This window comes from Blennius ocellaris (assembly GCF_963422515.1).
Source record: "Blennius ocellaris genome assembly, chromosome: 1".
NCBI classification, from domain to species: Eukaryota; Metazoa; Chordata; class Actinopteri; order Blenniiformes; family Blenniidae; genus Blennius; species Blennius ocellaris.
Genome location: NC_137650.1, coordinates 17,301,336 through 17,327,285, shown reverse-complemented (window position 1 = coordinate 17,327,285; position 25,950 = coordinate 17,301,336). Strand labels below are relative to the sequence as shown.

General features: G+C 42.8%; 1 protein-coding gene across 1 annotated transcript; it reads right to left on the bottom strand.

The window, feature by feature from the left end:
- Positions 1-21,200: 21,200 nt before the first annotated feature.
- On the bottom strand, positions 21,201-25,637 carry dhcr7 (7-dehydrocholesterol reductase). Its single transcript, XM_080495639.1, has 6 exons — positions 25,531-25,637; positions 23,992-24,214; positions 23,828-23,891; positions 23,288-23,501; positions 22,989-23,193; positions 21,201-22,200 (listed from the first exon to the last, which is right to left on the bottom strand). The coding sequence occupies exons 1-6, from the start codon at positions 25,617-25,619 to the stop codon at positions 21,604-21,606; spliced, it is 1,392 nt and encodes a 463-aa protein (XP_080351765.1). The 5' UTR covers positions 25,620-25,637; the 3' UTR covers positions 21,201-21,603.
- Between the last annotated feature and the right edge of the window lie 313 nt (positions 25,638-25,950).

The following is a 25,950-nucleotide window of genomic DNA, read 5'->3' as shown; positions in this document are numbered from 1 at the left end:
TTCCCAACTACAAAGACATGACAGGCCTTTGGGTTTGATTACATTAAGACAAGAAAATATGTAAAACGGCATGTAATAATCATATTTTATGGTTAGTGATAATATTTATATCGCTTTAGATATTTGTTCATCAGTTTAAATGAAATTATAAGTTTTGCTCCATGTCTGTATAACTGTGACGACATCTCCTTTCATACTTTTTTTCCCCCCAACAGCAATAATCAGGGCAAATCTCAGATCTGCATATGTGGAGACATTTCATATATACCGTAGATTTTGAAACCTATGAAGAAAGACTGAGCCTAAATATTTATATGGTACACTTCAATGCAGGCAGACATGCATGACCATATTACAGAAAGTGTTTGTAACATTTCTGTTCAGACAGCGATTGATTTTTAAAATGGTGTCATGTCTGAACTTGAACTTGAAAGTGTTGTGAAGCAAAAGCTTCAAGTTTCCAGTCAAACTGTTCTCATGTAAAGTCTAACAAGGGTCCAGGCTAAACCAACTGCTACCTCTTCCCTTACCGCCCATCACTGTATCATAATTGCCCGTCGTTACTCGACAAAGCCCCTTCTCTATGTATGTCTGTGTTGAGAGGTGGTGTTGGGTGAAGGTGTGGGAACATATTTCCTTCACCCAGGAGTTACATAACTAATCATGCTCACTGCAGAGCACTTATGATCAGCACTCACATTCTTCAAGTCATAATTTACGTGTCAAACTCTGTCACAGAATCAAAGTCGAAATTCAGGCTGAAACTCTCAGGCTTCACCATGAGAGTCAGACTGCAGTTTAATGTGGCGTTCCTCTGCGAGCGGCAGTCTTTTTTAGGTAATGACGGGCGAAACGATCAAAAACAGCTGAGGAGATGAACAACTGAGGAGACAGAAGGGTCTTAAACACCAGAGAATGGGCGTCTGAAAACCGGCGGAACAGAGGGAGCGCTTAATTGCTGAGACAGATGGTAGAAAATGTCTTGCATTAACCATTAACCAATCACTGGGGTCGAAGCAGTGAGGCAGCAGTGAGGTCACTACCTGTAACCTTTCAATCTAATTATTGTGGTGGAGTGATTTAAAGGTGAGGGGCGGATTCCTGAACCCATGAGGTAGTGTGTGCATGCGTGTGTGTGTGTGAGAGAGAGAGAGAGAGAGAGAGAGAGAGAGAGAGAGAGAGAGAGAGAGAGAGAGAGGAACATTTGCTTTAACAAGAACAGAGTTTTCTTTAAGCCTGCAGCCACTCAGTCGGCGCAGAGTTTTAAGTTTAAACGCGATCAGTAGTGTTGCGATGGACGCTGTTTGACTTTGATGTGTGTGGCAGTCAGCACAGTCACAGTGAAACTCTACACACAGACCCGGCGTCACCTTGGACAATTTCAAAGGTATGCTTCCTTACTCAGCCATATGCACACACACACACACACACACACACACACACACACACACACACACACACACACACACACACACACACACACACACACACACACACACACTAGGACATGGGAGACGCCATCGAAGCATTAGTTCGTCTGTGACCAACACGGTCATTATTACGATAGTGCCTGCTGATGCAGACCTTCATTTTTACCTGGCTAATGGCGCACTGTCGCCTGTACACACACACACTCTGATAATTATACATTCCAGGAGGCCATTGTGTCTCTTTAAAAAGTCTTCATGCCTCTCTGTCTCCACGTGTCCTCGCTTGGCTCTCTGGCTCGACACTGAGATGTTCACTTCTGTGGTTCATGGCTGCAGGAGTCTCACTCAGACATGATTGCATAGCATTAGGTTCATTATCATTATATCAACCCCAGACTGACACAGACCTGACATAGGTTCTGTGAGTTCAATTCAAGTCTTCAATTCTTTCTCTGCTTGAGTTTTCCCTTTGATTTTATTGTTGCAACCTATTTTTTTCATTAAAAAAATAAAGTCCTTATTTGAATGAAGACAGAATTACTATGATGCCAGTCAATCAGTGTTACAGGTACAGTGTTTGCAGGCCTGTATATATTTATTCATCTATTGAGAAGAAAACTAATACAATGTCTTGTTGGACGGAACACTTTTGTCATGACAAGATACACAACAAGAGCAATGTTTCCTCCAGTGTCATGACTCCCAGTCCATATTTTCCTGGGACTTGGTAGTTTTTATAGTCGACAGTCACCGTAATAACAATCCAACTTGGTTGTCTGTCCACTAGAATGTCTGTGTCCTCCCTTTGTTAATGTTTGGAGTGTGTTGAGTGTCCACAAGTGGCTCGACATGAAGGCTGCCTCATTTTCAGTGTTTCTGCCATTCCCATGAAAAAAAGACATCGTATTTCAAAACATTGCCCTGTAAACATGAAACTTTTCTGAAACAGAAATGCAAAAATGATGCATTTTTGCACGAAAGCTTGTTGTGTAAAAGGCACCTGGCATTTATTTTGAGAGTTTAGAATTAATCACACGAGTTTCAGTCTTATCGCATCTATTAAGAATTTCAAATCGTGTATTTGACGAGTTGTGTTTGTTGAAGTAGCTTTGATCTTGAACTACCCCCCCCCCCCCCACACACACACACACACACACACACACACACACACACACCACACCCCAGCTCCCCTCACTCCCTCTCTGATTAATACACTAACTTCATTAATAACTGTAGGAGTGAATTGCTGTCATTTTTTTCCCTCCAATGCACCTTCCAGCTTCCTGTCACCTTGAAGTTGGCAGACCTTCATGATGGAGCCGGACAGTATTTGTAAAGAGACAGTGTCTCCCTCTCGTAGATCAATAATTCTTCACACACATCAAACAAATGAGCTGAACACGTTATGTATTCATATTTAGTCATTTGTTTCTCTTGAAGCTAAAATCCCAGCTGTGCCTTAATAAATGAGAATAAATGTTGTTGTTTTTTTACAAATCAAAATCTAAATACATTATAAAACCTTTTTCAAATAAAAAAGCTTCACTATACTATAATTAGGGAAACTGAAGCTCTCTGCTAATATTCCCATCAGATAACTCAGAGAAATTGATTTTCTTACCTCTTGATCTCAATGCGTCTGGTTTTGTTTTTTTTGTTTGTTTTTGAAGGTCCTCTATTTTTTGCATGTTTTTGTTGCTCTTCTTCACCTATTCCCAGGTCTTTAGTGCCTCTGTGCTTTCTGTGTGAATGTGGCTCAGTTGTTACACTGGGTAATCAAATGTTTCTCAGGTTCATGATTCAATTCCAAATCTTCCCCTCTTCCAGTCTAATTCTTTTCCATTCATTTTTATTTCTGTAGAACCAAAAAACATTTTTTTCAAGACACTTTATAGGAGTAAAAAAAACAACCAACAACCAACAATTCAACATTAACAAGCAGAGGAGACGGAGGAAAGAAAAAACTCAGGAAGAAAACTGCAGAACCAAACTCAGATGAGGAGACTTGCTGCTGTTCCACTTGGGGTTAGAGAATAGAAGGAGAGAAAATGACAGACAGGCAGATTGTGGGGAGGGATTCAAACCCTGGTTTGTGTCCGGGGGGGTTGGGATTCAATAAAGTGTCCTTGAGCATGATATGGAACCCCAAGTTACTTTCAAAGGACATCTCTGGTGTGACACCAAACACATTTAACTAATTCTCTATATCTCTAGACTAGATTATTGAGTACAACAGCACGTTGGAGCAGCAGTGGATCCTGTATCCTCAGGAGAGTTCAGTTCAAACTAAACCTACAACTTTGTTGTTAAAGTAAATGTGGAGGTATTATATGAGCTCAGACTTCAGACTGGCTCCATGTCTTTTGAGATGTGATGCCCCTGTTTTTAATTCCTTGTGAATCCAGTTAGGAATGATTATAATCCTACATGATGAGGAACATAATATAGCTCTGGATTCAGGATTTATGCATCATGTGGGCGTTTAGTTGGGTTAATTTCCACATGATCAAATCTCACCAATTTTTCCAATGCAAAGTCTCTTTCTTCTTGATTGAGATATTGCGATCTTTGTTTAATTTGTGTCTTCAGCAGCTGTTGTGTTGTTATTGGATGTTTGTGCTCAGTTACCTCCTACTCCACTTGGCCTTCCATAACCTACTGATGAGAGAGAGATGAAAGTGAAAGATTGGTTTCCTGGATGGCCTGAGGAGGGTCTTCCAGGTAGCGTCCTCTCTGAATCAGCCTCAGAGACTCCAATGTCATCACTCGAAGCCTTTCAGCTGAGTCTCGTCAAGGTTATTTAAATGCTCTGTGACCAGGAGGACATCTCACACAGGAACGCTGGACCCCTCATATTGTGTCTGCACTCCTCAACGATAACCCAATAAAGGCTGCTGGTCCTCAACTCTTTATGGCCGACAAGATTTATGGAACTCACCATCAGCCATGAAGATCCCATTTACGTCCCACAAGAGTATGGACTCGGAGTCCATTATTGTCCAGCTACTGAGCATGTGCATAACTAGGAGTTAATATGACCGTGGTGACCAGGACCAGTGATCCTCTGTCTACACAGACATAGAGCAGTTTTAACAAAGTTGTGTTTTCATTGGATCCGAGCGCCATTGTCATATAAACGGATCTCTAATACGCAATGAAACACTTCTGTTTTCACTTCATTGTAAACGAAGCGGCCTCAGTCTGCTCTATCTTCCCTGGGCTCATGGATTTCATCAATGAGTTGAATTTCTGCCTGTACAGAAGAATGCAACATATTCACAGACATAATGACTGCTGTGAATGGTCCAGGAGGTGTCTCTTTACCTTCTGACCGTACCTGCTATGATGGTCCCACGACTACCACATGTACGTCTGGTTTAATTAAAGAAGTGAAACCACTTTCAGTGGTCAAGGTTTCAGGCTCTGTCTAGCTATAGTCTGTTATAGAGGTTAAATAAAACATCACCTCATCTTCACTATGTGTTGTTCTGACTTTTTCTCTCCAGAAGTGGCACACGCACAGACAGTTCTTGTGTCGTCTCGGTCCCTTCGGCCAGTTCATTAATGGCTGCCACGTCTATGAGAGAGGTGGTTAATGAAGGGGTTCCATTCAAATCATCCCTGGACTGATCACACGCACACGCACACGCCCGCCCGCACACACACACACACACGCACGCACGCACGCACGCACGCACGCACACACACACACACACACACACACACACACACACACACACACACACACACACACACACACACACACACTTCAGATAGCCATCTGAAGCCCGCCCACGTCCCTGTCTGTCTATTTATAAGGGGCTTGTCCTTTCTACATGTCTGCTTCCAGATCATAACTCCTCCTCCTCGCTGCCTGCAGAGTCTCCACAAATGAGATAAGAGCACTAATGTGATTGGGAGAAAGAGAGAGAGGGAAAGAGAGACAGAGAGAGAGAGAGAGAGTTTCTAATTTAATAGAAACTCCATCAGGCTAATGGAACTGTGGATTGACCGCCCAGCCACCCCCCCCCCCCCGCCCCCACCCCACCCCACCAACACCCACAAGACACACACACACACACACACACACACACACTGGCTGCTCACTGTATTGTACGATGTGAGCGTGGGAACCTATTAGCATTCACCACAATATGTTGGGCGGCAGAGTTAAATGAATACGCAGAGAGCTTGAAAGAGAAGGATAAAACCGTTGGGAGTGATGGATGGAGGGGCAGGCCAAGAGAAATGGAATGATACTTTTAGATGGACAAAACACACACACACACACACACACACACACACACACACACACACACACACACACACACACACACACACACACACAAACACACACACACACACACACACACACACACACACACACACACACACACACACAGAGAAAGTGAAAACACAGTGAGGCCGACACAGCATTGATGTGACAGTTCACCCATTAAAACCTGCAGCTCTCTGCTTCCGGGGGCCCGTGGTGGTCTTTGGTGAGGGCACAGTCACAGATGATGGATTCTTTCCCACTCACTGTCTGTGTGTGTATTAAATGGGCGTGTACCCCTTGTCCAGCTATCTCACACACACACTCGCAAACAGTCTCATTCACACTCGGGCTGATTTATCCCCACTTATGCTCTCAAGTGTGGAAATTTGGACGAGTGACAAAAAGTAGAAAGAGGACATGTCCTTGAGCCGCTCACTTCCTCCTCCTCCTCCTCCTCTTCATCCTCCTCTTCATCCAATAACACAGTTACCTTCTATTCTGAGTGCACCTTCTTCCTCCGATTACATCCAACACATTACGCCTCATCCAGTTTGTGATACAGTTGAATAATGTAATGATTGTGAAGTACAGTTTTTCCTACCTGTAAAGCATGAATCTGATATCTCTGTGAGATAAATGGCACTAAAATAAAAAGATTTTCCTTCTTTGACCATATTTATAAATTAAATCTTAGCTAGTTAAATTAACTCTTTTTTAACTTCCTCATTGTGTCCTCTTTCTTCCAAACTAACAATAACGAGTCAATACAAATCACTGGACATGAAACGTAAATAAGTTCCAATAGGATTTTTCTGCTTTAAACTTGTGATATAACTACAAAAACAACTGATGTGTTTTTGCCACTTTGCCTCTAAAGATCACATGATGCAACTGATTGATCTTATCATATCATTGTGTTTTCAATATGAAGGACTTCAACACAGTATTTAACTGCAGTCTCAACGTGGATCGTGATCAACCTCAACTGGACCGAATAGATTTCTTACAGAAATCCAGTGAGTAATGTTTGCTATTTTGACACATTTTTATATTGTAAATCATGAAATATGTGCCATTTCAGCCAGTTTCGTACCTTTCTCCAATAATTTATTCCCTCCACATCCAAGAAATAGGGTGGGTCAATGAGGAAAACAGGAATTTCTAAGTATTTTATGTAATCAAGATGATTTACCTCAGTGGTTTCCAAAGAATAGCTGGTTTCTTGCCGATACTGATTAGCGCTTGTTAAATGTCATCAAACCTAATTTATTCTCTACACAAACAATGTGTGAAAGCTATACGTCAACATGAGCCACCACTAACTTCCTTGAAGGCTCCATCCATCCAGCCAATTCTGCTGGTTCAAATGTCTCTGGTGATTAAGTTGCTGGTGATTAAGTTGGTGGTGTCATAAAAACTATTTTTCTCATCCTGTTGGTATTTTGTCAGAATGTAATTTACAGTCTGTCATACATTTCTCATTCTTATTACTATTAAAGAATCTCCAAATGGCAGACATTGCTCATCCTCTCTTATCTATCTGCTGTTAACGTTGCTGACTGATGATGTCATATAATACTCGCCAGGTTGTATCGGTGATCTTTCAGGAGTACGAGTACTCCATGCAGTATCAGACCGATACCTGATACTGGTAGCGGTATTGTGCTTGTCTCGTGGCTACACAGTTAAAACGATGAAGAATTCTTTTGAATTATTGTTAATATCTAACAATCATCCACAGGCACAGATTATTACTGTTTTTTGCAATGATTTTATACCATGACCAGAGTCTTGTGTGTCTTGAAAGAGACATTAACTAATGTGACTGTGTTGTTTGAGCAAAGCAGCAGTTATCAGAATTTTCGTTTTTCTCCATCACTGTACATCCTGTTTGAAAAGTCCCTCTGGAAAAGTCTCATGAATTTGGTCGACATGAGCTCATTTGAATTTGTCTCTTGAGCTCAACTCCTGTCAGTTGGTTCAGGGATCAGATGTGAACTTGACAGGTCACCACAAATTGGACATAAGTTTGATCTTTGACTCAGCCACTCTGAAACATTCTCATTGTTAACCATTCCTCTGGAGGTTTGTCTGGACGGCTTCTACCTCAAAGACCTTATACACTAAATACGTCTCTCCTCTGTGTTTCTTGTATTTATTCCACCTTTACCTTCACAAGCCTTTCAGTCTACTCCAGAGAAGTATTCCTGCAGCAACATGCGACAGTCACAATGCTCTGATAAGGCTCGGTTGTTCGAGCTGTTGTCTCCCAGTCAGAATGTTGCCGGTTCAATTCTCTTCTCCATCTGTCTGCAAGCCAAAGTGTCATTGGGCAAGACACAGAACCCCAAATTGCTCCCACTGGCTTGTCACGGCCAATCGTTGATAGCAAGGTCACTTTTTGATCCTTTGGTGTCGACTCTTCCTATCATTGTGAAGCAAAAGCCACCAAGTGTTGGATTGTTGAACCACGAATAGGGAACGTGAGCTGGGGTTAGTTATACACAACTGATGTGTTGTTGCAATAGTAATCCTGCTCTGCTTCCATTGTGCCTCCACCCCCCACCCCCACCCCCACCCCCACCCCCAACTGGAAAAAAGAAAAGGCAAAGTAGGAAAGAGAACCTGGGCCTACTGTATCAAAGATGAAAATCCCACCAATAAACCACCGATAGTTACAAAATCATGAGAGACTTAGAAATTCTTTAACATCATGTCACTCAGTTTAGCACCAGTTACCTCCAGATTCTCCGCTAAAGTAAGAGTTTCATACTCCTACTCAAGCAGATAATCCACCTAATTAACATTGATTCTTGACTGTTTGTTGGCTCTGGCTGCTCATAAGCAGGCATTTGTGACGACTCGCCCGTCTGTGAAGCAGTGCCTCAATCAGCCAGCCAATCAGCACTGAGCTTCTAAATGAAGTTGTTGTGGGGCTTCAGGCTTCAAGGCCCAGCATGCGTATTTACACTTTACTGCATTACAATACACACTGCATGGTGAGAGAGGGTGCTAGCCCCACTAATGCACCATTGGTGTTGATCAGGAGAAAACAGCCTGAAACAGCAGGAGGAGACCAATAACCAGGAAATAAAATCCTCGCACACTAATTGTGTGCAGTGTAGGAGGAGGTTTTATTCACAGACGAGAAAATATTGTCAATAATCTTAAAGAATTAATAACACACTTTACAGGCAGACTTTTCTGATGACACCAGGAGGGGCTCAGCCTCACCTGGCCCTAATGACCAGTCGCCACTGAAGATGATTGAATGGACTTTCTTCACAGCAGGATTATATGGGTTTAAACATCTTTACATTCATTGCAGGATAAAAAAAAATAATCAAAAGAGTCATCTTATACGGAGCCAATGAAAAGGAGGACTTCTAAGTAGACAGAGCTTTCCTGAGGTACAGTTTGTGTTAAACTTTATTTTGATGATTTTTTTTTTTTTTTTTTTTTTTGCTTCTTGTTAAGTTGAGCCATTTTACCTTCATAACAGCTCTTTCTGACCCGAGTTTTGAAAAGGCAGTGAAACAAACTAAAAAGAAGACTGAATCACTAAATATGCCGCTATGGAGCACAGCTACAACAAGCTAAAGGCGAAAATGTTTGATCTGAATAATCAGCCAACAAGCAGTCATGGCCTGCATGTACAACTACAAAACCGAGGTAGTTACAGTCCAGAAGGCCTGGAAGAGGAGAGGCAAGCTGGCCTATGAGAAAAAGGTGGGGGTTATCTTTGAGGACTATTGCCCTGAGGTGATTGAACAGTGCTCGGTGTACAAAGAGGCTATGGCCAGACTGTACCAGAACATTTTCAAGCAATCACTGCTGTACCCTGACAGGCTGAGGATTACAACCAAGGACAGAAAGAAAAAGCTTTTTGCATCGGAGGGCACCACATCTCTTTTGAGGACCCAGCAGGACAATGCATCACCCCACCATGAAGAGCAGTCACTGGAAGCAATCAAGACCAATCTTCAAATACAGGAAAACCTCTGATGTAGGGATGCCCTAAATGACTTTAGCATTCTGTGTTGATGTTTTTCAAAATATCCCCCCAAAAAAACCTCATTTCATGCCACCTTTACAGAGAAAACACAACAATTCCACATGAATAGGTAAAGGAGATGGTGGAAAGAAGAAACTCCTTTTAGCATTAACAAACGTGCAGGACTAGAATCAGAGAAGGACACTTTCTGCTGTTGTTTTCATGATTAGAGTACAGAAGACGAGAAAAGGAAAGAACAGAGAGATTACTGTGAGGGAATCAAACATTAAGCTCGGGAGGGTCATGCTGTCTCTATTATATTTGTCATTAATTTCCTTCCTTTTCCTTTCATAATGGCTCTCTTCTAGCAGTCCAAGCCTAAAAATATCCACGGCCACCGTTTGCTCCTAATAATTGGAGAGGAATGTCTCTCTGAGTTAAAAGCAGCCGATTGAGTGGATCAGACATGATCATCTGGATGGACAGAGCGGCCTCGGACATCATCAATCCCGCTAAGTAATGTAATTAAACTGCAGTAAGCGAGTAAAGAGGAAAGACTGTCTGTCTGCAGCTACTGCACTGTTCCTCCGTCATCTCTCTAAGGAGACGCGAACACGCCCACAGGAGGCCGAGTTCCCATTAGAGGAGGGATTAGCACGACTTCGCTACATGCAAACTGTATCCTGAAGAGTTTCAGAACCTTGTATCTATGCGTGTTTCTTTGCGGGAAACAGATCTATAAGCATCACAATGCATCATGCTTTCAATCCCCTCATAACAGCCATAAAGAGATTCACCCACCCACATGCAAACCGACACCGGCAGTACACTGACTGCAGCTCCCGGCGGACACCACGCCCAGCAACGCTGATATGTCACCCAGACTCTGGTTTCAGATGTTATTACTCTTAATCTAGACGGATCTCTTTCCTGCCTCCCCTCGACTGTAGAGAAGGTTTTCAGGAGTGGAAATAGGATCTGAGCCTCCACTCAGAGGAGGAAGCTTCAGAGGAGTCAGGAGGGATGGAGCGGTGGCAGAAAGCAGCAGGGAAATAAAACACTGCTTCAAACAGAAAAAAAAGTTTTTCTTGCTGGTTGAAGGATAGAAAAGGCTGATTCTCACAATGTGAACACCCTGCAGCACACTACCAAATTGTCAGCTAATTTCTGACTTCCATCTTTCAAACCAGGTGAAACAATTTGCACCACTGTTATCCACTCAATCTGTCTTTGCACTCAAACCTCATTGCTGTAAAAATAATCCAACAAGAGCAAAGACTGAATGATTTACAATCTAGTAGGTCTACGTTACATATAATATCAGCTGCACAGACCAAAATCATTGAGACAGGGTTAAATTGAAAGAGCAATAAACCCTAAAAAATGTTCAGGTGCATTGACTGTAGCAACATTTTTTGTCACATTTACTTTTAAAAGCATCTGTCAAAGGATCTGCTGTTAAAAAAACATCTACTTTATTCCTACAAGTAATTTAACATTCAAAATTAAGTGGCCACACAGTGTGGTTTGAAATTAAGATTTCAGAGTTTATATTTTATAGATTTATCGTTTAGAGTTTAAAATTTAGCGTTTGGAATTTAGAGTTTAGAGTTGAAAGTTTGGTTTTTAGAGTTTAGAGTTTAGAATTTAACTTTAGTGTTTGGATGTTGGAGTTGAGGGTTGATTGAGTGAGTCTCACTCTTGATGTGCAGCATGTCGGCTTCATTTAGATCTTAAAATACCTACATTTGTTGTGTTTTGCTGGTGAAAGAGCAACAATCACTATGCAGGGGAGATCAACTGCAGTAAAAATAAACAGGAGGGGTGTGTAGACCCAGGAAGGGGGGGGGGGCATAATCCCTCCCACCTGCCTTATCAAATTACATATGACGTAACATGTTCACCCAACAACAAGAAAGTTTCCAGGCCTTTATATGTAGCTTGCACATTCTCCCATTCACTCATTTAGCCACACGTTGGTTCCTGACCGTTCTGTTTACAGTCTTGGAGTCCTTCCTGTCTTTATGGATTCACCTCGCACAAACAGGAAGTCTCCTTAGGATACAGTAAACACTGTGTTAGTTTTCTCAAAGCGAATGAATCAGGTCAGCTGATTCAGTAGCACATCTTCCTTAGCGGGAGGCTGGTGAGATGAGAGGTCTCAAAGGTTTCATCTGAATTAACAGACGTTTCAAACCTTGTTCAACTGTCCACGGAATTTCACGCCCCTTTTATACAATGACGTTTCATATCATTTTTGTGTTTTCATTTCAGACAGGTTTTGCGTTTATAGGGCAATGTTATAAAAATGATATTCATTTACATGGAAATGGCAGAAATACTGAAAAAAACGTATTTGTCATGTTGGGCCAGCGGGTGCTGTTGTTTGTCTTTGTAATGAAACCACAAACACATGCAGCAGAGAACAGTACACTATAAACATTAACAATGGGAGTACACACACACATTCATACATAACTACCAAGTCAAAGGAGAGTATGGACTGGGAGTCATGACACTGGAGGAAATATTGTTCTTATTGTCCAGCGACTGAGCATGTGTAGATGGACAGGTTCAGCTACAAGGAAAGTTTTCCTTCAAATGTTGCTCAGTGACAAACTTCTCAAGCACAAGCTCCACCCATAACTCAGAGTGTGTGTGTGTGTGTGTGTGTGTGTGTGTGTGTGTGTGTGTGTGTGTGTGTGTGTGTGTGTGTGTGTGTGTGTGTGTGTGTGTGTGTGTGTGTGTGTGTGTGTGTGTGTGTGTGTGTGTGTGTGTGTGTGTGCGAGAGAGAGACAGTGTGAATGGTTGAATGAGGAGCTGTGTGGATGTGTGGGAAACTGGGTGTGGCAGTGCGATTATGAGTACCACGGGACTGGTCGTCACAGGAAGACACACACACACACATAGACACACACACACACACACTGGCTCTGTGCCCATCTGAGTCCAGTCTGAGGCTTGTCCACAATTTAATTTATGTTCCAAGCTCATCCACAAGCCTTCCAGCTCGCGTGTGTGTGTGTGTCTCCTGTGTTTCCATTTTCATGTATGTAATCACGTTCACTCATCCACAGAGCTGTTTGCATTAAAACAGAAAAAGAAGCAGATGATCTGATAATGCATGAAAAGAAGTCAATTCTAGTGGTAACAGCACAAAACAGAGGTTGCGTTTAACTGGCAGTCAATGAACAAAGAATGTCTCTACTTCTTTGTGTTACTGACTAAGAGGAAAATGTGAGCCTGGATTTTGTTACTGTCCAATATCTGAAATAAAAGAAGAGATGAAGGTTCACATGAAGCTGCAGACCAAGAAGTGGGTCAAACAACTCAAAGTAAAGAAGGAGAGAAAATGCACGCACACTCACACGCACACACGCGCGCAAGGAGAAAGGAAGCTCTGACGCTCATGAATGTCTTCATGTCCTCAGAGCTGCTGTAAATGGACTCAAAATAAAGAATTACTTTACTTAGTCAGTGTTTTACACCTTTTTCAGCTACAAGTGACAGAAACACCCTACTTTAAAATCGTACATACTGTTTTAAGAAACTGAAGACAGAAAATCCACATTTGCAGCATGAGAGACAGATATTTTTGCAAAAAAATAATATACAGTCATCGCAATTATTACTAAAATAAACTTGCCTGCATGCGGCTGATGTGTTAATTATTAGTATTTACTATTCCCCTGAGGAAAAAATAAGATTTACTTTCAACATACAAACAGTACTACCCAGAAAGTTGGTGATATAGAGTTATAGGGTGACATTTCAGGATGAACCTACAATGCACTCTAAACCTTTCCAGGTGAACTTAATGTCACCTTGTAGTTAAATGTCCAGCTCTTCAATTATTATGTACTTTTTGAAAAAAAATCTGCTGTTTCCTAATGAGGCGCTTAATAGGAACATTCAAACAGGTGTTCGATCCATGAATGGTTCAATAAATGTCCTGGATCATTACAATTTTAAACAGTTGTTCTCATCATGCTGTTCACATGTTGACATCATGAGACAGAGTCCAGACCAACAACTGACCAACAGAACCTCGACATTCTCAGATGGAAGAGTCCACTGAGCTCAATGAATGTCTGAGAGTCACAGAGTGTCATCACTAGGTGAAACAGGGATTCATTGGATCAAACAGACACAGGCACCATCATTGGAAGGGCTGGTTGTAGTATATAACCACTGTTGTTGGACATGTTTGTCAGGTCTCTGTCTGCATCTGCCCCTGTATGTCTCACCTCATGTTTCCAATTATCTTATCATCCCCTCCTAATCAGCACTCATGTGTGGCACCTGTTGTTCCCCTTCCTTCCCTGTGTACCTTCCTTCTCTGTGTCAGCTCATCATGTCCCTGAACCCCCAGCGGGATTCTTGGTCTCTCTTGCAACCCATTTCCTGTTTTTTGGACTCTGCTATGTTTTGGATTTTTACCCCCTGGATAATTAATTCTACAAGAGACTGTTTTAATGGAACGCTGTCAGTCTGTTTCTGGGTCCCCTACACTCCATAACAATATTTGGTTGCGGTATATGACCATAGTTTTTGCTTTTGTTTCAATAAATGGAGCTGAGGAAATCACAACTGAAGCTCGAACTTAAATGTTTTTCTTTCATAATATATAAACAGTGGAGCAGGAGGTTTTTACATTTTAATTAAATTTCAACCAAAAGCCAAATATACCAAACCATTTGTGAGTCGTGCAGGTTAAAGTAAGCTGTTTTAAATGTATTAAAAAGAGAAAACTTGGTATCTGTCGGCCATAGCATTAGCCAGACCAGTAATAGCTTAGATTCCCATCTCTGCCATCTCTGCCTGCCTCCATGCCAAAGTGTCCTTGGGCAAGACACTGAACTCCAAACTGCTACCATTGGAGTGACAGCACCTTGCACGGCTGCAGCCTCCAATGGTGTGTGAATGTGTGTGTGAATGGGTGACTGTGATAAATCATATAAAGCATTTTAGGGCTGCTCTCAGCGAAAAGGTGCTATAAGTGAAATCCATTTACCGTTTACCATTAATAGCATATTTACAAGCCTTCCAGCTCGAAGCATAAATATATGCAGGTGATTTCTTGCCTACAGTATCATCATCATGGCATCACTTTGCTTCCATATTGACTTTGTGGAGAAACTATGGTTTTCTTCTCCTTCGCTGAGAAACATGTAAAACTGGAGCTTTATGGTGGAGGAGAATCAAACGCTGTGGGACGAACTGTTAGCGTGATGCCAAGGACCTCGGGTGACCAATAACTGGGCAGCTGCTGAGAAGCTGAGTGATGAGGTGACACATTCACATGTTTTGAGTGAAGAGCGGTGCGGGGTGTGTGTGTGTGTGTGTGTGTGTGTGTGTGTGTGTGTGTGTGTGTGTGTGTGTGTGTGTGTGTGTGTGTGTGTGTGTGTGTGTGTGTGTGTGTGTGTGTGTGTGTGTGTGTGTGTGTGTGTGTTTTACAGTCCCCGCAGACCCATTTTCATGACTGTGTGTGCATGAAATGCAACATGTGTTAGCCTTTTACTTCTGGCAGCGATTGTCTGGCTCGGTATCAACTCTGGAAAGGTCGAAGCTAATAATGTGGCAAGGAGGAGCTGGGATTAGCATTAGCACGGAGTAGCTTGGTGTGTTTCCACTTCAGCCTGAAAAATCTGTCGTCATGTCAGCTCTCCACCGCGCCACGTTTTAGCGGCAAGCTGTTGTGGCACGTGTGATTGAAGATAATGGGAGACGGATTGAAGCGAGCGCCATTAGAGGCCGCGTGAGGTGCTGCCGCAGCTTCAATTATCATTAGCTGGAGTTCGGAGCAGTCAGCTAATTGGCCAACGAAATGTGCGAGGCTCATTCAGCATCTCTGTGGGGGTCACATAGAGTTTTCTGCTGCGGTGGAACTACGAGCATCGCACAACTCATCAAATATATCTGCAAACTGCTGGAGTCGGGCTAACGGCTAGCAGTGATTGTCAGGGGTGATAAGATGATTCAGCAAACAAAAAGCACTCACAGTTTTTCATTAACTGATGTGAAGCATTCAGCTTTCGGTTGAGGCTAGCAGAAGCTTGTGAGAAGCTCGTTGGCTTTCTAAACAAAAATCCTTTCAGACAACCTATTGTATCCACCATGGATTATAGTAACTGACTAAATGTCACATTCTCAACGTACGTCAACAGTATTGCTATGTTGGGTTGGTGTATCACGCTATAATGAAGTCGTGGAATCGGTCAGTCAGTCATGAAAGATGCCAGACTTTGAACTTTTGAGTTGCTTAAGGACAAACAACGAAATTGAATCAAACGTGAAATTGAATTTCACGAATTTTTGTTCTGACAGATCTGTTATGTTATAGTTTGGTCCACGCCCACATATAGTTTTCCCATGATGCCAGTTGCTGTGGTTTAAGTGTGATGGGAAAAAAAAACATGTGAAAAAAAATGTCAAAGTTCAAAGAGTTATTTTCATGCCAAGAGAGAAGTAAACACACATAATTCAGGCAGAAAGAGTTAAAAGTTATGTATGTAACGTAATGAATGAAATGTTTTCAAATAAATTCATGAACAAAATTACACATGTTTTTTTTGTTAGTTTTTCTGGGTTATTATGCTACACTTGTTAATCATACAATGTTGTCATGATCCAATACTTTTTGGAAAATGTACTAAATCACGTCACCGTGTATTGTTGTCACGATTTTACATGATTGTACTAAATGATGACTATAATATTTTGATTATTAAGATATCAACATTATATTATTTTTCATTAAATTAACTAAAAATTTGCATTGTGTGTGTGTGTGTGTGTGTGTGTGTGTGTGTGTGTGTGTGTGTGTGTGTGTGTGTGTGTGTGTGTGTGTGTGTGTGTGTGTGTTTTGTGAGCAATATTTTGGGAATATAGCCCTTTTTCATAAACCTATATATGGGATTTTATTTCATTGATTGTTGGCTCATTTAGTTACCACTTAATGCCATAGGACCTCTGTAAAAGCCCAGCACAAAATTCTGTTTGAATTTTTTAAAATTATATATTATGAAGCTGTAAAAAGGATCTATGGTAACACATGAGCTCCTTTCCCCCCGACGTTATGCTATGTTAGGCATTTTTCCTGTTTCAGGAGTCCATCACAGAGTCTCTGTAGCGTTAACACTCTACTGATCCAGTCCTATCTAACGCCAACAACCCTGACAACACAAACACCATCTCCACAGCAACCGAAATCAAACCATTTCTTATGCATTTTTGTACAATATATCTGTAACGCAGTATTTAAGAGTTTTACTACCCCCTTTCCGAACATGTCCAATCCCAATCGCTGTTACCAGTGATGTGTGAAGAGTCTTACGGTGCACCAGCCTTATTAGTATGAGATGTAGCGTCTACAACCAATCACTTCTTTTTCTTTTTTCTTTTTTTTTTCTTTTTTACCACATCAGCAATGGATTTGTGAAGCAGCCCCAGAATCCATTCTAATCCCTCTAATTCTTTCTCGGCTCTTAATCCTTTTTTAATTCAACTCTCTGAGTGACTTACAAGGAGTCAGGTCGAAAACGTGGGCGGAGGTTTCTGCTAGCGGACTTTTTTCTCATGTGAAGGAGTTTTAAATTTGTCTGGAATAGCGCCGTGAGGGAGAGACGTTAGCGTTCAGGTGGGACGTGGTGTCTGGCTTCAGGCTCGGCAGAGATGCAGGTGGTCCGAAGAGATTAGCTTCAATCTGATGCTGAAGTCAGATAGAGAATTAAAGAGGTTTGGCTCTTTGTATTAACAATGTTAATCCTAACTTCCTTAGCCGGATGCTACATGCCATATTATCTTATATAGATTACAACGTGAACAGCTTTTAAAACTGTAACAAACCCAGGCTGAGTTTGTACTCGCTTGACGAGTTGACAGTGCTGATGCTAACTGAAGCTTCGTGTCTCACTTTGCCTACATTTTCACTTTGTTGTTGCTGCACAAAACACCAACAAAACCAGGCTGCGTGAATATTAGCCCTTTGTATTGACCATATCAATGCTAACGTGCCTTGCTATATGTTAAAATAATTTAAAATAAGTGTTGCATTTAAATTGCAACCACAGACACACCAACAATATTGTAGTTAGTATGCCAGGCCACAAGGTGGTGCTGTTGCATGTTTCTGTAGTGAGACCACACAGGCATGTGCCAGGAACAAAACGCTGTTAACATTAACACAATGGAGAGAGCCTGATATTCATAAGGACAAATGATGAATTGGATTCTATTAAAGGTGAGTCTTAACTATAAAACAACCAAAATAGACAATAAACTAAAATATGGACTGGAACTCATGCCACAACACTGGCTGCCATGTTTGTTATTCGCACATGAGCTGAAGAGCTATTTAACACGGCGGAGGTGCACATGTGCAAGTACTCCGTAGCCTCCAACGATCACTGCAGGAGTGGTGGGGTAGGAAAAAAAACCCATAAACAATGGTTATGATTTTTCGTCAACCCCAAGGTACCTCGGACAATGACACGGTTCAAGAAGGAGCTCCCTACGACACAGCCATCTGCTGATTGGGAGTAACAATGTAGCTCGCTACACAGCATCTCGGTCTTCTGACGAGGTGCAGACGCTCTTCTCCATAACAGTAGAGGAGGAGCATCAGCGGGGGCTGGATGCTGCTGTTCAGAATGAGAACCTTTTCCAAGCTGTGTCACAGAGAATGGATGCCGCAACTTCTACGTTGGTCCCGTTACTACTGTTGCATAATGGCATCACATACCTGCGTCATTTACAACCCTGCCTACATTTTACCGCACTCTCTGTGGTGTGAGATTGTAGGACAGGGGTAGGGAATCCTGGTCCTCCAGAGCCGCAGCCATGCATGTTTTCAGTGTCTCTCAACTCAAACACACCTGCGTTATCATGATGAGGCTTTCCAGAAAACTTGATAATATAGCTTGATATAGCCTACAGTAACATTACTAACACTATTAATTCATACAATGCTAACTTCCCGTGCACCTGAAGCGAGCCAATACCAAGCTTGTATGCTGTATCAGATAAAGCAGATACAGAAGCTGGAGGAGTGAAGTAGAAATGTGTGGGGCTCCAAACCTAAAGTATCAGAAACTGCACAAAGCCAACTAAGCTAACATCATCTAGTTTTGTATTCATCAAAATGTCTTGTTCAGAGACTCATCAGGGAATTATTCACAATAGAAAACCTGAAAAAATAAATGTACTTCCAAGTTCTATTTGACACCACATGTGGTTCATTGCTCACAAATCATTTTCTCTTCTCACAATAAAAACTAATCTGTGTTCTGGGTCAATGGAAATGGAGTTAACTCCTTCTCTCGTAGCGCCCAAAGCTTCAGGGTGGTTGAAAGCAGATCGTCAGACTTCATGTCGTCTTCAGAGGTGTGTGTTGGATGGTCAGAAGTCAGTTGTCCAACACTTCCGCAGCTTTCAGAGGAAATCTGAACACCGGTTAACCCAAGGAAAAGAGTCAAAGCTAATTCAGTTCTGAGCAATGATTTTGATATCACATTAGCATTAGCATTAAATTTGAACAAACGAGAAGGATCAATGAGTCTGCTGTAAATCCAGAACGTGTATCATGACCAACGATCGAAGGTCGGATGATTCTGCTGACCTGGCACAAAACCTCACCGGACCAATGAGTTATTGAAAGAGAAGTCCAGTCATCTTCATCTGTCGTTAAAAAGCATTGTGGACGATGAGTTCATGGAAGGTTTATTGAAGGAGGCAGAATTCTTGTTCTGTTTCAGTTGTATGGTTTCATCTAGAGATCGTAACTGCTCTGTTTCGGTGGGGACTCCAACATGTACCAAAAGTTTACCACTGAAAGTAATCAGTTCACCTTCAGTTCGTCATCAGTTGTCAATGCTGCATCTTTGCTCTGTGAAAGAAACCTTCTAAAATTAATCCTTACATGTTCTTTAACACCTGTGTGATCTTTTGACCAATGCTAACATTTTGTAAATGTGTGAAGATGCATTGTAAAGATTTATCGAGACCTTTTTATGTCCACCGATGATTTTATCACATCCTTGATGGACATGAAATGGTCTTGATAAATCTTTACAAGTCTGTATCTGTCTGTACGTCTGTTTAATGTCAAGATTATATCAAAACTACAACATGGATTTTGTCAACATTTTCTCCACAGATGAATATTAGGCCATGGAAAATGCCTTTAAATTTGAATCTGGAAATACCTTTGACCGATGTCAGAAATATCTAATTGCTCTTATTAATGTAATTGTGGACATGTTAATGTGAGCTTAGCCTCGGCTTTAGCACTAAGTCTTTCTCAATGTTGTAGTTTGGTCCCTACTGGTCAGGTTCCCTGCTCTGGTGCTCCGGGTTCCAACCCCCTTTTGTTCTGTATGGCGAGCTATGGATCAAGGCCAGGAGCCTCAGGACGTCCCCTGTCTCGGTCAACTCCCTTTGCACATGGTCTGGTAGGAGGCCACGCAGCCTGTCCTGTTTTTTCTCCCACCTTCTCGAACACAGCATTGTCATAATACACATTGAACTTTGGAAAGATTGTTTTCTCGGACAATTCCTGTTGAGTTGTTGCTCACGACCTCCCAGTTGGGAAACATGGACCATTGGGTTTTTGGTTGATGTTGCTTGTTCTGAGCTAATTGTTGAACTGAACGTCTGGTTGAAATTGAACTCTGACAAATACTGGGACTCGTGGGGAAAAAGAAGAAGAAAGACATTGTTGAAATAAAGTCAGAAGAACTCCTCTCTGCAGTTTGACATCATCTATGTTGGAGACACAGCCAACATGGAGAAAGGAGGTCTGGTCAGAGGAACCAACAGTCTGGTCTGGTCAGAGGAACCAACAGTGGGGAGTTGACTCCAGCAACTCCCCACTGCTGGAGGCAGCATCATGCTGCCGGGCACAGTGGAGGCAGCATCATGCTGCCGGGCACAGTGGAGGCAGCATCATGCACTGTGGAGGGACAGTGAGGCTGCTCAGAGCTGATGGGAGAAGACAATTAAAGAACAATCTACGAGGAAACGGTCTGAAAAAGGCTGAGGTTCACACACGTTCTCCATCATCCAGCCCGTGGTTGAGCCATTCACAAAGAATGGGCAAAATGTTCAGTCTGTCGATGTTCAAAGCTCGAGATAGACCGAGAAGACCGGAGTTGTGATTGCAGCTAAATGAGGATCTATAAAATATTGACTCAGGGAAACGGAAGCCTTCTGTGCGGCACTTCACAGGCTTATAAATAGTAATATGAACTTATCTCATGTTGCTGCAGTCCTTCAGCTGACCTCTGCTGACCCCCTGTGGCAGACACTGAAAATTGCACCACAATATACTCACGTTTTGAGTCGTTTCTTTGACATTCATGTGAGTAACTTTGGTTTTGTTCAACTTAAAACGTTTTGACAGCTAAATAAAACTCCCATTAAATCATTCACAGGTCAGTACAGCACAATGGAAATTATTTTCATTTCTACATGAATAACTCTAAATATGTCCTGAAGATGAAGAGAAAAGCAGCCTTTATTCAGATCACAATTTAAATTCAGACTTCAACATTTTAAGGCAGTTTTAGTTTCAGGAATTGAAAACAAAAAAAAACCCATGTAGTTCCTGTTGTCAACTACATGAATACAAAGATTATATATAAAACTGTATAAGATCTAATTTGGTCCATAAACCAATAAGCAGAAAACACATAGTAAATATATCACTGTTAGTTACTAGTTCACAACAAACAGTGATTTAAACCACAGTTCAGAAAACAAAATCTTCAAAGTGTCATTTTTTTTGCCTTGTTTCACAAATTGATGACATGATGAGAGAATAAAAATAGGGAAAGTTCAGATTGTAGATGTGCTCACTTGTCGCAGGTTTCATGTGTTGAATAAAGACGGTGTGAGCGTCTCTAGAAGATGGCGGGGATGAGTCTGTAGGGCACGGCGTTGGTGTAGCGCGTCCAGTCGCTGCCGTACTTGCTGCTGCAGCGGTGTTCGTCGCGGACGCAGCGGTGCACCAGCAGGATGGTCATGTACACGATGTAGAAGTACGGCAGGACGTGCCCGAAGCCGCAGGCGGCGCAGTACGCCAGCGAGCCCATCAGGTCCCCGGTGTAGTTGAAGTGGCGGGCCACGCCCCAGAAGCCCGACGTCAGCAGCTTGCTGCGGTGCGCGGAGCCGTCGGCCGAGCGGTACGAGCACTCGATGAAGGTGGGCTTGCGGCCCCAGATGGAGCAGGAGCCCTCGGTGCGACGGAACAGGTCCTTCTGGTGGTTGGTGCTGCGGAAGATGTAGTAGCCCAGCAGCCCCAGGAGCAGCACGGCGCCGGCGTGGAGCCCCGACAGCTGCACTGGGTGGTACACCAGGTACAGGCCCTGCAGGGTGTACAGGTATGGCAGCCACACGCAGTCGCCCCAGCCCAGGTACCACCCGAAGTGGTCGTGGCAGATGTCGATGGTCTTCAGGTACCATGCCTCGTTCCAGAAGAAGTCCAACACGTACACCGCCTGGAGGCACGCACATCAGACGTCACACCGTCATCACATGTAATCTCATTACCGTGAGAGCCTCACTGAAACGTACCTCATTCCATGAGGCCAAAGTGAAACCCTGCAGTGAGGGAGTGCTGCCACCCAGTGGACAAAAGTGGACTTAAATATGTAGAAATAAAGGACTTATTAAAACTATTTTACTCTTTGTGGACAAATATTATTATAGACAATTTAGAACTTGAATTGGAGAATATTCAAAACATTCTTACTTAAATATTTCAAAAATGACAACTGCCTCCTTGACATGCAACTTGACGAATATTATATGACATCATCCGTTAGCTTTGCGTTTGGAGTTTATGCGTATGCTTTTTTAAAAATACTTCTTACTGCCTTGTTTTTAGACACTAATTGATTATGTAAAATTTTGTGTGCCTTAAGTGTTGCTGTCTGAGCTACTTGTAATGAAAAATTGTTCCGTGTGTATTTTGAATGAATCTGTCTATCAATTTAACAAATACTCGTATCAATAATCGGCAAGTCGCTAAAGGTTAGTACTCGTACTTGTCCTTTAAAAACAAGTGCATATGTAATAAAAATAGATTTTCACTATGGGCACACACAACATTAAGCACAGATTTGATGTTATTAGGAGAAATCCTGCAGCTTTACTTCTCTCAATATCCTCTACGATCATCTATATCTGGGCACGGTTGGTTTTCAGTGAAGAACCACGGTCGCGGGCTGGATAGAGGTTCAACTCTGACAGCTGCGTGTGTGTTTGACTCCTCGCCTCCTCCCACCTGCAGCACGTTGACCAGCACCATGGAGTTGGTGACGTGTCCGTACAGCTGCTGCTGCTTGGCCATGTAGGACAGGTTGATGAGGGTCCAGGCCACGATGCCGGGCCGGCCGTTGAAGAAGAGCTTGAAGTCGAACCACTGGCCGATGCGGGGGTTGAACTCGATGCCCATCATGTAGTTGTAGAAGACGTTTCCCGTGAACTTGCTGTGGGAAGCACCAGAGCCGTGAGGAGGTGCAGAGCGAGACAGGTCGAAGACGGAGAGAGAGAGAGAGAGAGAGAGAGAGAGGCGGCGCTCACCAGTCCTCGGCGTTGGTGGGGAAGAGGTACGCCTTGACGAAGGCGAAGGTGGACACGGCGTAGCCCAGGATGTTGGTGCACCACATCAGCGGGATCCAGTTGTCGAAGATGATGGTGGGAGAGAACCAGTGCAGGTACTGAGCGTTGACCACCCACAGAACATGAGTGATGATCCAACACTGCAGCCCGTTGATCTCATACTTATTGATCAGACCTGAGGGGGAAGAGACCACAGGTTTTGAGTAAAACAAAAGCAAACAGCACCAATTAGAGGCACAAGATGAAAACTACATCATTTTGAAGTGTTTGTCATTTTCATGGAAACGGGCATCGTTTTCAAAACGTCGCAGTGTAAACATTAAACTGCTTTTAAATGATATTTCTAAAAACAATGAGCTTTTCGTTAAAACGTTGTCGTGGAAACGAGGCCTCAAAGGGCTGAATGTGCGGCTCGTGCACGTGGATTGATTGACTCTTAAAGAAACAAGACATATTGATGGAGGTAGCAGCTTTGCTGTTATTTTAAAACTGTTTCCTCACCAGCGGGGGTCCTCGCTCCGTCCTGCACCCCGCCAACATCCGGGACGCACATGTAGAGGAGGACCTGATGGAAAACAGCATGTTAGCTTGAAGACAAGACGAGACACTGCTGCTCCTCTTCCTCTTCCTCCTCCATCTCCTGCTCTTCCTCCTCCTCCACTCACCTGGAAGCCCACCCAGACAGCGTAGATCTTGGCAGCGGACCAGCTGAAGGAGGGTGCCCGGGCCCAGATGGAGAGCAGGGTGGTCTTCCCACTGGCCAGCTCCAGCAGCGGCGCTGTGACGGAGCACTGGTACTGATCACAGGCCATGACGAAGAAGAAGACGATGAAGGGGGCGAAGCAGAGGAGGAGGACCACCGAGGTCAGGGAGAACCAGTCCACCTCCCTGGAGACATCGCAGACGCGTCACGACATCAGAGTTATAGAACATAGGGTGTAATTGATATTACAATTTATTGAAAACTTATTTCATAGTTGTTCAAACACTGCAAACACTGTCTTGTTTGAAAAGGCAAACCCCCGCTGCACACAGGTTTGAGCATAAAAAAAACATCAATGTGTAACTGGATATTTTGAACAGCTGTAATAATCGAATGATAAAGAAATATATAATGGGTGTTTTCAACTTTATTCCAGTATGAGACGACCAATTAACAAAGGATTATTTCACCGGCGATGTGAGTTTTATTATCAAGCTTATTAACTTCTCCCTCGCCTCTAACGGCGGCGCTGGGAATACTGCATCATTAAACCGCTAATTACAAGTACGATGAGCACAATAATAATAACATTCCCCACAGGACTGAGAGGAACTGTTCAAGCTGAAGTGGATGAAGAGCAGGAAGTGTGTCCAGGTTACAGCTCTTGAATAACAATCCAGTTCAAAGTCACTGAAAATACACGCGATCCGAGGGATTTGTTTTGGTTCCTGTTGATCTTACGGTGGCCCTGAAGTGCAAACCACAACAACACATCACTAAACACAACAACAAATGGAAAAAACACAACTGCAAATTGAAAAACACAAATGAAAAAACACAACTGCAAATTCAAAAACACAACACAAATGAAAAAACACAAAGACGGTAACTTAAAGGGAAGGTAGGCACCAGTTGGCAGCGAGAAATATCGCTGATTGGACGACGGGACAGTACCGCTTATGAACCGGAGGTCATTTCGCTTGTGGCCCGTTCAGTTTCAAGAGGAGAAAATATCGGGAAAGAAGGAGGAACAATGTTTTGTCCAAGCTGCGAGAAAGAATTGGTAGAAGAGTCACCAAACTTTTCCATGTTTTAAATTCGTGCTCCAGGCAGAATAACATCCGGTTCAAAGGCTGAACGGCTCCGTCGTCCAATCAGAGATCCTGAGCCTGCTGCTCTTCCATTAAAGTTAATGTCGTTGTGTTTTTCAATTTGTTGTTGTTTTTTTCATTTGTGTTGTGTTTTTGAATTTGCAGTTGTGTTTTTTCATTTGTGTTGTGTTTTTTCATTTGTGTTGTGTTTTTCAATTTGCAGTTGTGTTTCTGAATTTGTTGTTGTGTTTAATGATTTGCTGTTGTGTTTCTGAATTTGCTGTAGTGTTTTTCAATTTGTTGTTGTGTTTAGTGATTTGTTGTTGTGTTTTGCACTTCAGGGCCACCGTATGATCTACATGCTGAACAGGAACCTTCCTCCTCGTGTCCAAACCCTCAGGTGGACTCACCATGCTCGGCCCCACTGCGCCGACTCCTGGATCTGCTCGGCGGGTTTCCCGTTGGCACTGGGCTGAGTGCGCTTCCTGGTGGACTCCATGGCCGCTGCACGGTTCGGCTGCGAAGAAGCAGGTCAAGCAGGTTTCAGAAATCACCGCATTGTACAATCACTGCTTCTCATCTGTGCTGATATTCATTCACCTGTATTCAAGAAAGCAGAAGAGCTCTAAGTGTCACTTTACAAACCGAGCGCTGCTTTTAACAAACACCTCCAAACGTTTCCGATGATAAATGTGGACATAGAGTTTGGTTAAGAAACAGGAATGAAGTGCACGTCCTTGGAGATAAACAAACACGACCTCCACAGGAGGTCAGCTTGATAAAGATACGGACTTTGAAAAGACCTCCGCTGCTGCCGATATATCTATTTA

What these genes read in the sequence shown, in the direction of transcription:
- dhcr7 (XM_080495639.1), bottom strand. Translation starts at nt 25,619, where the DNA reads ATGGAGTCCACCAGGAAGCGCACTCAGCCCAGTGCCAACGGGAAACCC. An exon ending in GCGCAGTGGGGCCGAGCATG is followed by an intron (nt 24,215 to 25,530) that starts GTGAGTCCACCT and finishes CGATGTCTCCAG; the next exon opens with GGAGGTGGACTGGTTCTCCC. An exon ending in TGCTGGTCAACGTGCTGCAG is followed by an intron (nt 22,201 to 22,988) that starts GTGGGAGGAGGC and finishes GCGTGCCTCCAG; the next exon opens with GCGGTGTACGTGTTGGACTT.